The sequence below is a fragment of the Chenopodium album genome, chromosome 25, assembly GCF_948465745.1.
Source record: "Chenopodium album chromosome 25, dcCheAlbu1.1, whole genome shotgun sequence".
NCBI classification, from domain to species: Eukaryota; Viridiplantae; Streptophyta; class Magnoliopsida; order Caryophyllales; family Amaranthaceae; genus Chenopodium; species Chenopodium album.
In genome coordinates this window covers 10367904-10384361 of record NC_137858.1, presented here as the reverse complement: position 1 = coordinate 10384361, position 16458 = coordinate 10367904, and the positions used below count along the sequence as shown (strand labels likewise).

At 35.4% G+C, this 16458-nt stretch overlaps 2 protein-coding genes across 2 annotated transcripts; both read right to left on the bottom strand.

Annotated features, from left to right (window-relative positions):
* Positions 1–3923: 3923 nt before the first annotated feature.
* Positions 3924–10052, bottom strand: LOC145615481 (synaptonemal complex protein 1-like). Its single transcript, XM_081670556.1, has 19 exons — positions 9899–10052; positions 9766–9815; positions 9458–9665; positions 9245–9370; positions 9057–9155; positions 7912–8588; positions 7582–7830; positions 7363–7491; positions 7191–7259; positions 6953–7063; positions 6113–6220; positions 5915–6025; positions 5754–5840; positions 5447–5512; positions 5220–5339; positions 4887–4973; positions 4722–4784; positions 4359–4468; positions 3924–4037 (listed from the first exon to the last, which is right to left on the bottom strand). Exons 1-18 carry the CDS (start codon positions 10050–10052, stop codon positions 4361–4363), a joined length of 2622 nt encoding a protein of 873 aa, XP_081526682.1. The 3' UTR covers positions 3924–4037; positions 4359–4360.
* Positions 10053–11175: 1123 nt separating this feature from the next.
* LOC145614634 (monothiol glutaredoxin-S15, mitochondrial-like) lies at positions 11176–16358 on the bottom strand. The gene is made up of 7 exons (XM_081669696.1): positions 16229–16358; positions 15746–15865; positions 14745–14876; positions 14513–14612; positions 13523–13589; positions 11519–11597; positions 11176–11442 (listed from the first exon to the last, which is right to left on the bottom strand). Exons 2-7 carry the CDS (start codon positions 15815–15817, stop codon positions 11383–11385), a joined length of 510 nt encoding a protein of 169 aa, XP_081525822.1. The 5' UTR covers positions 15818–15865; positions 16229–16358; the 3' UTR covers positions 11176–11382.
* Positions 16359–16458: the final 100 nt, after the last annotated feature.

Sequence of the window (16458 nt, the reverse complement as noted above, 5' to 3'; positions counted from 1 at the left end):
TTACTAAACTACTAGTACGAGTAATAAAATTATAATTGATCTATATTAAATTTCACAATTATCTACGTCCTCTTTTACATTATCTTTTTATTTCATGTAGCTTTCCATGATGATTTATTGATCTATTGTAGTTTTGATTTTGATTTTTGTTTGGTTCAATTGGCAGTAAGGAGAAATAAGGCATTTTTTACAAAATTAATCGACAAAATTTGATTAATGATACTGAAAACAAGTCCATATTGAAGATTAAAAACAAAAATAAACTCAAAAAACAATCAAATCATAACATGGGATAAATAAAAACACAAACGCATAAATTAAATCAAACAATTAAGAACATTTGAAATTAGCCAAATAATGAGAATACTTAAATAATAGGATAGAAATTAAAACCACAAAAACAAAAGGACAATATAAATAATTATTGTATAATTATTTGTCATTATACAGAGATCTAAACATCTTGTATCTTGACTATAGAGCATTAGAGCTCTACATATCTTGTATCTTATCTTTTTGGCTTGATAATAATCTTTAAAGATGGTTGGGTTAAGTCAAGTTATTTACCGTGTCAAGTGTACATGACTCAGAGCTAGCTAGACCCATACCACTAGCAACATGGTAACCCAACACAATATAAGTCTGAGAAGGTATTGCGTCAGTTCAGACTGACCAAATGTTTTGTTAGTCCAACAAGTTTTTGATATCCTCTATTGACTGAATGATATCCTCTATTAATTGGATGATATCCTCTACTAGCTGGATTTGCCTAGCCACTTTGCCTTGCTAAAGGTCGTGTGCCTTGGAAACAATTCTCATGGGAATATGACAATAATAAACAAAAAACTAAAATATTAATATATACTCCGTATGACCGTGCTACCGTATAAGATAGCACTAAGGGGGTGTTTGGTATGAAAATTTGTAATGTAGGAAACGTAAACAAATAAGTGTTTTTATTTCTATTAGTTTGTTACCCTTATCAAACTAGTGGAAACAAAATGTGTTTCCCTCGTCAATCATAAACTCCTTAATTTGTTTCCATTCCATAAAGATACCAAACATATATCAAAGGTAACGTGTATCATTACCCTTCCCCTTATTTATATAAATCCTTTCCATTCCGTTTACGGAATTTATACCAAACAACCCCTAAGTAGGTATGCAGTACTTTCAAATGGCGTGGTGTACTGGTTCATATACCAAGCAAGAAGGGAAATTCGCCTTATAACTTAAAGGTCACAAGCTCAAATCTCACCCTCTATGCCTATTGCCACTAGTCAAAGTTCAAGGTATTAGGAGCACCTAAGCATCTTTATTACGGAGTATTTCCTTACAGTTTAATAAGGAGATTGACTTGATTAAATTGAGCCATACTACCATCTGATCTCTAATACTGTAAATAAATGAGAATCGAAAAATATATTTTTAAAAAATGTCGGCATAACTGATCATTAGTAGTCAATTGTCATTTTTGCCAAAACATATTGATTTCATTCAAGGAAAATGATAAACAGATTCGTTAAGGCTATAATAAAAAGCTTAAAAAGGAAATATTAAGAAAAGATTAACATTAATTATAACGATCTGCGCGTGATTTTGTCATGAATTTCCAATTTAATTCTATTTTGAAAAATATATTTAATGCTTATACGTAATCCTAATGGCTACATACGTCATTACTCATTACCTTCTATTTAATTATTTCTCACAATCTAATATATATATATAAAGGGGAGTTTTTCCCGAGATTTTAGAGCGCCATGTAGGATTTTTATTTTTAAAAAATTATTAGAGCACCACATTGGATTAATATTTTTAAAACGCTACAATAGGATTATGCCACCTAAAATTAGTTAACGAACCGCGTAGGATTATAAATTATAGTTATATCCAATAAATAATTCAAGTGCCACATAAGCATAATTGACCAATGAGATTTTAATATTTACATTGATTAAATACGAAATACTATCTTTTGAGATTAGGAATTTTATCTAATATTTTAAAATAAATACGAAAAAAATAATATATTACGTACAACTAATAAAATAACAAATGTAATCACATAAATATGAAAAATATTTTTTTAAAAAAAATAGATCGACCCGTGCATCGCACGGGCTTCATCTAGTCTTTTTTTTATTTTTGAGTTAGCCTTCAAGACATGAACCCACCGTTTCGTTAATTAGCACTCTTATATAAACGCGCTCTCCCTTCATTTTTGGCGGTCATTCTACTTTTTCAAACTTTAAACAGAGAAGAGGAGAGAGAAAATGACATCAATGGAGAAGGAAGATGGCGGAACCTCTCACAACGCCATACGCTGCGCTAAAGCTGCTATGCTGCTCTCCTCACTCGCCAATCGCATCCAACACCAGGTTTCTTCTTCTTCTTCTTCTTCTCCTTCTCTCTCTACTTTCTCTCTCTAAAACAAAAAATTGAAAATGATTGATTTAGGAAAAGGAGGTGATGAAGCAAACGATCGAACAATTGAAGATGGATGTTGTTCAAGAGCGTTTCAAGAGGAAGAAATTGAAGCTCTGTAATCTTCTGGAGTTTACGGTTCAGATCGTCTTGCTGTTCTCTTTGCTCACCTTCTTCTTCTCGCGTGCCTTCGATTTTTGCTGAAGATTTGAAGATGAATTGAGTATCAGTGTTTATCGTGTCTAGTGTGCTGGAGTTTAATTTCTCTTTTATGTCTTTGTTCAATCGAAGAAGAAAATAAATGAAGGAAAATTAATTGATTTTTGTTGATCAGTTTGATTATGTTGAGTTGAATGCTTGATTTCAAGTGTAATAATATCTGGTAGTTCAAATCTTTTTAATATGGAGTAATTAAACAAATTTCTTCCAATTTTATGGTAATGGTCTCATTTTGTATTTTTTTTCCATTCGTACACATTCACATTATGCTTAGGTTTTATCTGATTTTAGACAATTGCTGTTTAATATAGAGGTAAGAATAATAAAAGTAGTGTGTTAAAAGTGTCCAAATATATGCATATTTTACAGAAACAAATGTTATGTACTTGAAGAACTATAACAGAATATATTCACAGGAAATCCTTCATAGGATCATCATGGTGGATCCTCTTCATTCTGAAAGCTTCCATCTCTTCTGGTGTCATATTTTATATTGTATTTCCATTTCCATTTCCTTTCATTCTTCTCTTCTTTCATGTTATGAGTGATGTTAGCTTTCATTAGCTCTCCCATTGCTTCTGCAGCCTCAATCCCGGCAGCACCTGTACAATAGCTGTTTCGAAATGCTTGCTTGCAGCATTTGTAGCCCCATTGGAAATCACTCCACCATGACCCCCAAACAGTCGTGTGATTATTAGTGTACACGACGTCTAGACAAATAGATTATTAGTGATAGGGTATATACATGTGTTGAATAACTAGTTACTTAGTTAGCACCTAACCCGTACGATGCACAGTTCTAGACAAATAGATTTGTGAATAAGAATTAATTTATAACAGTATGTACGTGGTAATAATTTCTAAAATACTATTAACCGGATACATTTGTTTGTGATGGGGAGTGCTTGGAGAGTCTGATCTTAAGATAAAACAATTATGAATAAGCAGACGAAAAAGTTGCGTTTACCAGTGCACCAGCTTATGGGTTGCTAAATTAGTTGCAGTTGATAATATCGGACATTAGCAGAATTAAATGCTTTCACTTAAAGCCCAAGCACGAAAATGATCCATGACAAAGATTTAACAAGTCTTAAACACAGCCTTAGCTGATTGTAAAAAGAAGCAGTGGAACAATGAGTTTCAAAATTTGATAGGAGACTTATGTCCATCTAGCCCAATTTTTTACAACATCGACATTATATTTTGACATTGTTCTAAATTCTCTATACAACCTGTGATATGCAAAAGAAAATTTACACTTGATCCTGAAGTTAAAGCTGCACACGAGTATACTTCATGTCTGCATTAGGTAAATCGGTCTGGCACTCAACAACCAGTTGAATCGATGTACATCTGTCAGCTTGTACAAGAAAGGAACTCTCTGCTCTCATCTGCCAAAATTGTTCAAAACTGGTTCAGTAAAAAAGATGCAGCAGTAATTTGCAGTCAATACACCACGTGATGCCTAGTTGTTTAATATTGCAATCAAATGTCCTGTTTGAAATCATTTGACTCGTGACACAAGTAAATTGTCAAGCCTTAAAAAGATTTCAGACAAAATAAAAACCCTCAGATGGAATTTTATACAGTTTTCTTTGATGCATAATGAGAACTCGCCCAAGAGAATTCTTAGATTATAGCTACTAAGCCAGAGTAGAAAGAATCAAACAGCATGATTTTATGTAGAAAGACACAAGGATATAATTGTCTACCTTTAATCGAATGCATAAGGATCATCTCCATCAGCATATGGATTCAGAGACCCTTCAGAAAACAATTCACCGATATTGGTAGGCTGAGAGTAACCCACTGCCCTAACTCCCTGCATTAAGAGATTATGCCATCAATTATTTTTTGTCATGTAATTAATTGGTGACTTACAAAAGCAGGAACCAAAACAATCAAACTAAAAATCCAAACCACGAGTAGAATAGCAATCAACAGCCTATAGGACAATTCTATGAGCCCCAGTAAGAAAACAGAACTCATCTCTATTTACTCCGATTGAATACTCAGCGTATATGGCACAGACTACAGAAACAACCAGAACAAATGCAAATGATAGCTTTTATTACCTTGATAGAGCTTTTAGGAGTATTGACTTTAGGAGTAGCAACCTTCTTATGTTTTCTTGGATCCTAAGTAAACACAGGAATAAAAGTTTCAGATTTTTCAGTAGTCACATTTTCTTAACTCCTAAGTTCACCCGTTTCTATGGAATAATTCTCTTAAGGGTATACCGCAAGCATAGCAGTACTCCTAGTTTTCCTTCGTTTGGTGATGCCTCCTCCACTGGTTGTTTCCTCTTCGAATTCGCGGTTACTTACCTGTGATTTTACTCAGTTAACATCCAAGAAGACATATATATAAAGCAACATGTACTGTCAGAACTAACTCAAAATAAACACTCTATACACAATAGGTTACTGTCAGAAATAAACACTCTATACACAATAGGCCAACTAACATAGCTTCCTTTGTCAGATAAACATTGAATAAAAACTTCATATATGGAGGTGATCTCCAATTGAACAGTCAAGCAACAAAGTTTGAGGGAGCTTTAAACAACTCACCTTCCTTCCATGCTTTGACATATTCATCACATTTCCTGCATTTTCTTTCCCTACTTTCCTAAGCAAGGTTGACACTGGAGATTGGACTGGAGATTGCACAGTAGCTTCGTAACGTGATTCCTAAATGCAAACATTGTCAAATGTAATGACAACAATGGCATAGATCCGTGATTTAATTTATGGAGGAGAAAGCTTTTTCACGACTCTTAGAGTATTAGCTCACTCACTGGAGGAGGCATGCGTCTTTTAGTGCCATCTGGATCTCTCCTCCTGATTGATGAAACAGAGTATTCCTAAAGGAAGGAAACAGAGATTGTGATTCAACCGCTTTCTATCCAAAATATAAGTAATTTATTACAAGGCATTCACATTTGCGATATTCATCATAGGGATGTGCTTATAAGTTATAACAAAATGGAAGTCAAACAGATACTTGCACGTTTCTGGACCATAGTCACCATACATATTATTCATCCATGGAGAGAGGGGATGGGAGAGACTAGGAGAGTGAGTAGAGAGATATCAACATCAAACCTTCTTTGAGTTCGCTTCTTGATCCTCTTGGGGTATGTCGCTCATCACTTTCCACTGTAGCTGCAACAAAGCCCTTTGCCTTTCTTCCTGTAACATGATGAGATCCCAGTCAATTTTATCAGAATAAACCTATCTGCTGAATCTAAAGTATTGACACACACTTTAGATTTCTGAAGATCCAGCTCCTGCTGAAACTGTTTGCATTCATCCTCATGCTGCAATCTTAAGGCTCTAATCTGGGATTCATGCTCATTCCTGAGTGTCATTGTTTTCTGGAAATTTCAAACTGGTTAGAAAGAGAAATTGATACGTCAATAAGAACTTGAATTCTCGATTGCCTAAATGTGAAGTTTCACAACCTCTCTGAGTTCGTTCTCAGCATGTAGTTGGATATTTTTCATTTCTTCAAGGTGCTCAGATTTGAGATTGGATTCTTTTCTTTCATGCTCCTTCTTCATGCGATCAATCTAAGAACATGACAAGACAAAGCTTAGTCAGGAATATGATATTGAATGAGCGGACATTCATTTAATCACATCCAGACTAGAATAACCTGCCCCTTTTAGAAGATATAGAGATGCTTGCCAAATGAGTCTTTCTAAAGTGCAACTAATGCTGTTATGCAAGTCCAGGTAGTTAAGAACAAAATGTTCTAACATCAAATCACTAGTCAAGATAATCTATTACTAACATTTAGTGTTTCTGTACCACATACCATCATCCTAATGATTCTAACACAACTCCTACCTACCTCAGATAAAGATTAGGGTCAGATGTACGCAGCCCTATGGACCTATCTACACAATAACAAAGAGGCCTTTCTAGGACTAATTTATTAAAGCTGCTGTTCCTGATTGACCTTTGAATGGAAAGACAGCCAATTGGAAAATTGGCATACTACTACACACAATCACTATTAGATAAGGGCATGTTTCATGAAATGTTTGATTTAGTCTATCTTTAGCCAAATTCAAAATTAAACGCATCAATGATTTAGCCAGCTTAGTTGTGAATATAGTGTATGCGTTTGCAATAAGCAGACATAAATTGCATCCATAATCAAGCAAATGAAAAAATTAAAAAATTACAGCATCTTGTCCGGAAACAGATATTCAATTGCATTTTGACAAGACAGGAGAATCATTTAATCATTACTATATCGGTTCAACTATGAATTGGTTTATAATTTTAGCACATACCAGAGTGGTATGCTCTTCTTGGATGCGAGCTAAATTCTGCCTTGATTCTTCATTGCACTTGTCAAGTCTTTGCTCACAAGACCTTTCCATCTCTGCAACAGTCTTGTCTGCCTAAAGTAATAAACAAGCAACATCATTCTCTAGATCTATTCTATCTTCTAGATATTGAAACAAAATAATGTAACAATTCCTCAATTATTCTCGAAGATAACCATGATGAATATTGACAATTGCCAACCTTCTCTTTCTCATGATTAATGATTTCTTGCTTTTCAACCTCATACTTCTTCCTGATATCATTTATTGCCTGTATGACAGCAGCCAATGTAAATATTGTCAACAGAAAATGCCACAAAATTTTCTGATGAAATAATATGTATCTTGTGATATCCAGGGAAAGAAGATACAACCTGATCATTCCTCTGAGAGATCTCCTTCAAATGCCTTGACAGCTCCGACTGTTTAGACTCAAGCATAGCATCATACTGCTTCTTAGTTTCTCCAAGCTTGCCTTCTGCAGCTACTAACTGCCCCTGAATCTGTGAAAATCCTTATGCGATTTACATGCACATCCCAGGGTTCATAGTTATTCCATCCAAAATAATAATTAACAAGACAGTTTCAGAAACCTCTGCTTTTTGGTTGTTCAGTTCCTTCTCTTTGTCCTTGTATTGCAAGATTAGCTGTTCCTTTTCCTCCAGAGTGGAAGAAAGCTTGTTCACTTGCTCCTCCAAAGATTTCACCTCCTGATTGATCTTCAAAATCTCCTTCTGAAAACCATCAATTTCATCCTCCTTTTTATGTATATCTTCCTGTAGCTTCTCCATGTTCTCCTTCTTTTCCAACTCTAGCTCTGATAATTTGATCAACAAATCTTTCTGCAGATTTACAAATGGTCATTGAGATTATGACTTATGATGCTAGAGTAAAACATAGATCATCGTTATAAGCTAAAAGACCTTTTCATTCTCAGATGACCCTAAGCTCTCAGAAAGATTGCAAACTTGCTTCTCTAAGTCTGCAACTAACTTTTCTGCTTCAGTTTTCTTAGAAAGAAGAGCCTCTACTTCAGACTCTAACGTTCGTATCCTCTCTTCTGATAATCGACACTCTTCAGCATGCTGCACCATTGCAGATTCTTGTGCGCTCTGAAGCTCATCTACCTTATCCTTCAGTCCCTGATTAACTGATTGAAGTTCATCCATTTTTGATTTTAACTGCATGTGCTGATGATGCAGAAGACCATACTGCCCTTGAGCACGCTTGGCAGTGAGATTCTTCTCCTGTTCAGCCAACTTAGAAGCTTTATCATACACAGAGCAGAGCTGAGAAATCTTGTCGGAAACAGCCACACTGTGCTCATCCAATTCAATCAGTTTTGAAGCGAAAGCATTAACCACATCCTTAAGATTTTGAGTCTCCTGCACTGATGTTGCTAATCTTTTGGCAAACTCATCATTGTTGGATTGAAGATCAACTTTCGCCCTCTCCAAGTTTTCAAGAGTAATTCTCATCCGAGTAAGATCCTCTTCTTTTGATTTCAGTTCTATACTTGCATCATCAAATTTTGACTTCAAATTTTCACCACTCAGTCTGCTTGTGGTAAGGTCTGCTTCAAGGCATTTTATAAAAGAATCTGCATGCAATGCAGCACAAGTAAATCCTCAGTAAGCAATATCTTCATTATGAAACAGTTCACTGAATCCAAAAGTGTTAACACCATTCAGGAATGGTAAGGATTTCCACAAGACCACAGTCCACAAGTAACAATCATAGAATATTGCAATGCATTAATATATAAAGTAAAGCAAATAAACAATAATATAAAATTATGGAATGAACTTATTTGAGTTATGAATGTGCATCTGTCAATAACAAAGTATCTGTTCTGTAAACTATTGATAAGGTACTTGCAATAAAATCCCAGTATAAATTGACAAAACAAGCTTATAGCTTAGATATAGTGACAAATCCGCATAAAATCAATTCAATTAAACTAGATGATATGACTCTACAATGTTATACAACCACTTCACTTCATAATTACTCGAAAATTGAAGGTATAAAGAATCATATAAATGTTTATAGTTTCAAGTTTGACTACCTTTTTCCTCCAAAAGCTTGGTAGTTTTGGATCGGTCATCTTCATAAAGCACCTCTTGTTCCTCTTTCTGCTCTGTTAGTTCCTTAAATGCCTGGTCACCTGGGTACAAAATTCAAACAAATTGACATTACACAAAAACAATCATTATCATAAACATAATGTTAATTCTAACAGGTTCAGAAGCTTACGTTCTCTTATGTTTTCCTCTGCTGAATCCAATTTAAGAGATAAACTCTTCATTTGATCATTCAATGTATCCAATGCAGCCGAATTTGCAGTTAATTTTTCTCCAATCAACTGCTTATCCTTCTCCGCTGTTCAAATCAGTACAGCTCTAGTAAGAACTTCGAATAGAATCGAAACACAAGTTGCGAAAAAGTTGAAAATGAAGGTTTTCCTACCATCCTGAACTTGACAAGCCAACAGCTGCAAAGTTTCAGTGAGTTGATCGCATAACGTTTTCGTCGAAGAGAACTTTGATTCGAGACCTTGCCAGAGCTTCTCATCTTCTTTCTGCTTCACTTTCAGCTTCGCATTCTCATTGCAAGCTGCTTGTAGCTTCTCTTCCAGAACATGAATATGCTCCAGAGATTTCTTCAACTTCGAATTCTACAAAATTAATCAAAATTCAATGTTGAAGCAAATTCTTCAACAGTTCACTAATCACAACTTCAGAATTGAACTAATCGTGAAATTGAGAGAAAATTACCGCTAAATCTAGGTCAGTTCTCACAGACGCTTGTTCCTTCACCAATTTCTCTAAAAATCATCACTATTAGATTGAATTCAACATCAAAAAACGGTGAATTTCTGAAATTAAGACTAGAAATTAGATGACGAACCAGCAGTGAGCTTCAAGCTCGCGAAACCTCCAGATGTAATTGAATCGGAAGTTGAACGTGAAGAAATTGATAAGGTTTTCGCAGTTCCTGAAGATCCTGTTAAGGATTTGAATTGATCCAAGCCTTTCATACCGAAAAACCCTAATTTCTGCATTTTGAAGTGTCGGAAAATCGTCGATTGAAGCTTTCGACCACAATTAGGTTATGGCGACCTCGAATTTCTGTAACAATGGAAGACGACTAATCCAGAAACTTCGAGAATTTTCAGTCTTTCTCTGTCTTTCGCTCTTTCCCTCAAAGTTCTGAGAGAGCAATGAGTATTTGAAAAATGGAGTTCGCGCCATGTAACAGTATTTATAGGTTTTGTTTCGCGGATAATCTTTCTTTGTTTTGGCCTTTTGTAGGTCATTGGGTGGTTGGTTCAATCATCCAAATGAAATGAGAGGGGATTAATCACATGTTTATTGATTAATGGAGTGAATAATTACCAACAAGGCAGCAAATGGTTAGATTATTTGGTGAGGGATCAAAATTGTTCTAACTTAACCAACGTTTCAAGTTCGAGACTTGAGAACGCAACAACATTTGTTGAGTCTAGTAGGCTCTGGATTGTCGAATACGTACTCCATAAGATTTTAGCATTATAATTGAGTGATTTTTCATTTAAAAACGATCTGCACGAGAATTGACTAAATAATACGAGTAAATAGGCCCTATACTATATTACTATCCTTAATTGTCACTAATAACTTGAAAGTTTTTGATGAAAATCTCTATATTAACTCCTTTCATATCAAAAACTTGTTCTTTCGATTTAAAAAAAAAAAAAAAAAAAATCTTTACCACCTTTTTTTTTTGACAAGATTGGAAAAAGAGCTTAGCTCCCAACCGAATCGACACTACAGTCTACAAGTAATGCAATGAAGAAGGTTTACTCTCTCCACCGCCCTAACACTCATAAATAAAAGAGGGGTAGTGGTACATCTTCGAGTTTCATTGGGAATAAATCCATTTATATCCATTTCCACCTTAAATACGGAGTAAGAAGACAAAAGGCAAGAGAATTGTATGGAGTTATGATGGATAAAATTTCATTGATTGCTCTATTTTTACCTGCTCACTTTGCTATTTTTTAAAACAGTGATTCTACTTTATTCCAATTTTGGTAAACATTTTTTTTACCATCTTATGCCTTTATTCCAATTTCTCAGGAAAAATGAGAATGGTTCAATGTGAAAAATGAGGGTGCTCATCCTCCAGATAAATCAAGAAAGTAGAGATACCAAAAATTCACTCTGCTTCCCATTATTATGGAAAATTATTGATTATTATTTGCAAAATATGTCTATCTAGGTCACACTGTGTGATACATCCGCTCATCTTTTGGTGCAAAAAGAAAAAATCACACATAACTCTCAAGTCACCTAAAAAGAAAAAGAAATAATCTCTTTTCATAATTGAGCTTGAATCAAGCAGCATCACAATCACTCAGCTTTCTTCTCACTAGGAACTATTTCTTTCAGCTTCTGCTCCAATTCACCAGTCTGCAGAGGAAGAGAGTGTCAAATCACAACTCAACTTATTAGCAATAGTAGGCTTGATGATGCAATAAGAATTTACCTGGTGCATGTTGAGAATGATATCTGATCCTCCAATGAATTCTCCCTTGATAAATATCTGCGGAAAAGTAGGCCAGTGGCTGCAGAGAAGAGCAAAGGTTCATCATACAGATAAATTACTGCTATTTAATGTGAATAATATACATTGCGGATTTTCTAATGTGAAAAGTCTCGGTGATATGGTTGACAACCTCCTGCTTAAGTGTTAAGAATTAATGGCCCCAAATGCACATTAACAATAGATGAAGCAATGACGAGTTAGTAAAAGAAAGGATAATAAGAAAATGAGCCAAAAAACAAAGCAACAACACCAAAGGGAGAAACCTAATAAAAATATATTGTTTCAGAAGATAATCTAAAAAGGTACTAGTTTGCCCCCCAAAAGCCTTGATACACCCATCATTGCAGATGCTCTTAGGTTGCATCATGCTTGCCTACATTCAAGTATCCATGAGAACCATTATACACGGGACATTGCTAATTGTACAGCAGTTCACCAAATGTCACACCCCTTTATTTATTGCTACACTCATACAATGAGGTAGGTGTGGAACTTGAACACTCACGCTCACGACTTATGCCCACACGGGGAGGGGAGCTGGTTCTTACCTATGAAGCACAGAAACATCTGTATTTACCCTACCAGTTAGGAAATGCTTTAAGAAAATTGTGAAACATTTCATCCACCAGAAATACCTATGAACAATTTTCTCGAAGCATTTTCACATATGAATGTCCCCAAATAGGTTGGAAGTGAGCTGGTTTAGAAACATTTCATCCACCAGATATATCAAAATAAGCTAAATGACTGAATCCCAATTACCCTACCAACTTCGCAAGAGGTACTTTTCATCTACCTACACTCTATTTCTCTCAGTGGAGTTGCTAGAGTGCACCATCACAGTGTGTAGATTACTAACAAAAAGAAATTTGAGTTGGCTGATTTCATCAGAGCAAAAAGGGTTATCTCTGGGGGCAGGCCAGCAGAAGAGGAAGGGGAGTTTGGGGGGAAGAGGGGGGGGGGGGGGGGTGTGGGGGGCCTGCTAGCAAGATTTCCCAGAAAGGACAACTTGCATGCTATGAGGGTGTGGAGGTGCACGCGTATAGGATGGGCTTGGAGCCTATGACTATGAGGCTGGATAAAAGAGTTAACAATTCACATACATGCATACATACTCCTTTCCATACTAACACTTTATACTATCAAGAACAGAAAGCTTAAGCTATGGTAAATCACTTGTTCACCCAAGGCGTTCCTCATAAGTTATAAGTAATTCAGGAAACATGTGAACAGATTCAGCAGATAGAGTTTTAAGAGTTCAGTGATGGGGACAGCAGGAAGCTTATCAATGACGGTGATGTGAGAACATGCCATGGGATGTAAAACTAGGAAGAAAATAGTATTCTAATTGTAGGATCAATGATATTAGAGGCCTTACGTGACAGTGGTATTGTCTTGTCATACTTGTAGCTCATAAAGTACAGCGGAACAAATTTAGAGAAGCCTAGGGCCATTATTAGGGGCACCGGTCAATGTCCGCTGGATAACCGTTGAGCTTACATATACTATCCTTATCCAACAATAAAAGTGTTGCTAAAGCCAATCTAAGCTATAATGATTACATTAAAAACCAATCACTTTGTCAGCGATTACAGGTGAGACAATAAAGAAGTGAATTTAAGATTAATGATAGCAACACCAGACAAAAGCTGATCCAACAGTATTGAAGACCAAGAAGACAGGTTTGCAGCATGCTAACAAAATAGAGCGACAAAAATGGTTTGGGAAAGCTCAATTCAAATCCCAGAAAGGAGGCAAGTGTCAAAGTGAACCCATAGCAAGTCGAGCAACCACAAGCATAACCAACACAACGTGAATAAGAAAGCTGCTATAACATGTCAATGAAAAGTTGAAAATTTCAAAAAGTAAATCAAGCTATATCATGTATCCTGAAGAATTTGTGAAAAGTAGCAACTCAATCTACAAAATCAAAAGGCAATGCACCTGTAGGATTTGACAGCATCCTTCAGCTCCAAGTCTTCCAAGATATTTCTTGAACCAAAAGGAACACCTGCACAGCACACGTTAATGAGCAGAATGAGGAAACCAGCTTACTAGACAAGTCTCAAGGTAATACAAAAAGTTACAAAAAAAAAAAAAAAAAAAAAACAGCTATATCCAAGAACACTACTACAAAGGAATAACTACACTGAAGAAAATATCAACAGCTATGAATAAACCCTACAACCTCACTAGCCATCTTTTAATAGCATTCAATGGATGGAAAGCTTATGCCCTTGGCTGGTATGCCCTCACTACATTACTCACAATGCTACCAGCCTACCACTGCTAGAAAAGCGTCAAAACAATGCCATGTCAGCAACAAAAGCTTAAGACGAATAGATGTATGAAAAAAAACAAGGCAAAAAAAAAAAAAGGAAAGCTATAGTTTAGATAAGAAAGAGAATCAAGAGCCATCATTCAAATTCCCAAATGTATAGAAAAAAAGAGGAGGCTACATAAAAAGTTGTATATAACTATACATGTGATACAACACTGACATATAAATATAACAAGAGAGATAACAGAAATCTACATATTAAGAACATTACGGTAAGTACCCATATAAAATTTGGCTAATAAAACAATCAGAGCCTATTCTTTGACTTGATGACAAGGAATTCATGCAAGCCAAGAATATCAAGGGATAACTAAAACTCAGCCAATACTGAGCTTGGTCAGGGTAGCTTTATTAATTATTACCAGTTTGTCCTCCCTAATCCATTAATTGGGAGTTTTTCTCAAGGTCTATCCCATATATAAAGTTAGCTCCAGCAATTATGTTCATAAGCTAACCTCACAAAAAATTATATAAACATTTTAAAAGCCTCAGATTGAAAAATGACACATATCTGGTAATCTGGTATGGTGCATGAAAGCAATAGAACAGATGTGAAGAATGTCAAAATAGTCAACCAAAAGTAGATAACTTACGATACTCTTTCAATACTCTCACTGCGAGAGAGCTGAAACCGCATCTAGGCATTTCAGGATTTCCCTTCATATAAATCATAACTGGATTCTCCTTCACATCCTGAAGATACCAAGAAAGAAGATGAATTCAACATAAGATTATAAGCTAAAAGATACAACCCCTGGCTTAAGAGAAGTACATATATAACAAAGTTGTTGTATAAATAGGCACAGGAAAAGACAAAAAAATCACCTGCTCAACAATATCTTTGACGGAAAGAGAACTATCAACCTTACTAGTTGGCCTGAAATCTTCATGTGTATCAGGATCGTTGGGCGAAGTAGTTGAGTACTTCATTGCATTTTGATATGACAACCCAGATACCTAATACAAACAAACAATCAGGAATAACCCTCACATTCGAACTTAATCTGAATAAACTCCTCCCACACCTCTATAGTAAAAGTAGAAGAATAGACATGTTTCTCATATTTGATAATGCATCTAATCAGAGTATGATATTCACCAGATTAACCTTGCCTTGATGAGAGGAAGGTATTTCTAAACATATTAATAAAGGTCTATTTGTTCAATTTGGGGATGACAAAAGTGTCCAAACTCAAAATGTTATAAGTAAGCAGACAAATGAATTGCACAATTACCATTTTTTCAATAAAATCATTTAAGCCCACCCCCAAGGCAGAACTATAATTCCTACCTGGTTCTAAATTCCTCAGAATCACCAAACGACAATCCTCACTATGGAGCCAAGTTAATGTCAGATTATTAATTAATGACCCAATCCAATATTTGAGAAATTACACTCTATGGTTGATAATCACCCAATTTAAATTTTAAACCAAGAAATCCTAACTTCCAAATTTATAAAATGCACAATTGTACTTTAAATCCTTCGCCTTTTATTTCATAAAACTTCATTGAAGCAGTAAGGCACATTAAAACGGTGCTATAGAAAAAGCAAATGGTGCCCTCGATTCATTACCACAGCTCTAATTAGCTAGCATTTGTGAGGTTGTTTATGAATCCAATCAGTTAGCAAACAAGAGATCGAAAGTTAAATTATATACTTTGTTATAATTAAATTCATCATCCCAAAATTTCACTTATTAAAACCCTTACCCTAACATCCCCTCATTAAATTCCATCCTCTTACCAAGAAATCAGTGCAACAAACCACTATCGGAGCCTCATAAACCAAACAAACAAAATGAAAGGGGCATTAAGATCCTTACTTGGGCGCTCATACGAGCAGCCGAGAAATTAGTCATGTTCCTCAACAACATACTAGATAATGACCTCGCCATGATCCCACAACTCTGAATACACCCTTCTGATATGCTAAATTGCAATTTCTGAATCATACAAGAAAAATAACAAGAAATGAGCTGGTTAGCAACAATTAGTTCATTTTCCAATCAACATTCGAAAAACAAAACCCATTCTTAATGATTTGTAATCAAATAAAAAAAAAAATCAGTAATTCATGTAAGCTAAATATTCATTTGAGGAATTGAAATTTCAAAAGGGGAAAAAAACAAGGAGAAGATACGAATAATAATAACTTGTAAAACGAAGTGTAAATTTCAGGTATGAAAATTAGCAAATTGATGAAATTGCAAAATTAAATTTAAGGAAGAGAAAGAACCCTAGTTTTATGAGTGAAATAATGGAGATATTCTTCGGTCAAATGTGCTGATTTATAAATTAGGGCTTACCCCGGAAGTCGTAGCTTTTACAGATGCTCACGGTGGAGGTGTGGCGGTAGCAGCGGCGGTGCTGTGTGCGAGGAGATGGGAGTCGTGGTGGTGCGGTGCAAAATGAGATGGGAGGGAAAATGAGAGTGTGTGGTGAAAAAAAGCCAAAGGTAGTCCTTGAGTTCTATGGAAAAAAAAAAACGGTTCAAGTTATCCTACGTGGCTACATGAGTACGTGACAGGGGTGAGCA

What these genes read in the sequence shown, in the direction of transcription:
- LOC145615481 (XM_081670556.1), bottom strand. Translation starts at nt 10,052, where the DNA reads ATGCAGAAATTAGGGTTTTTCGGTATGAAAGGCTTGGATCAATTCAAA. An exon ending in AGAGGAAAACATAAGAGAAC is followed by an intron (nt 9,156 to 9,244) that starts GTAAGCTTCTGA and finishes TTTTGTACCCAG; the next exon opens with GTGACCAGGCATTTAAGGAA. An exon ending in AAGAAGAGCATACCACTCTG is followed by an intron (nt 6,221 to 6,952) that starts GTATGTGCTAAA and finishes TCATGTTCTTAG; the next exon opens with ATTGATCGCATGAAGAAGGA.
- LOC145614634 (XM_081669696.1), bottom strand. Translation starts at nt 15,817, where the DNA reads ATGGCGAGGTCATTATCTAGTATGTTGTTGAGGAACATGACTAATTTC. An exon ending in CTGCTCGTATGAGCGCCCAA is followed by an intron (nt 14,877 to 15,745) that starts GTAAGGATCTTA and finishes TGTTTGTATTAG; the next exon opens with GTATCTGGGTTGTCATATCA. An exon ending in TCAAAGATATTGTTGAGCAG is followed by an intron (nt 14,613 to 14,744) that starts GTGATTTTTTTG and finishes TGGTATCTTCAG; the next exon opens with GATGTGAAGGAGAATCCAGT.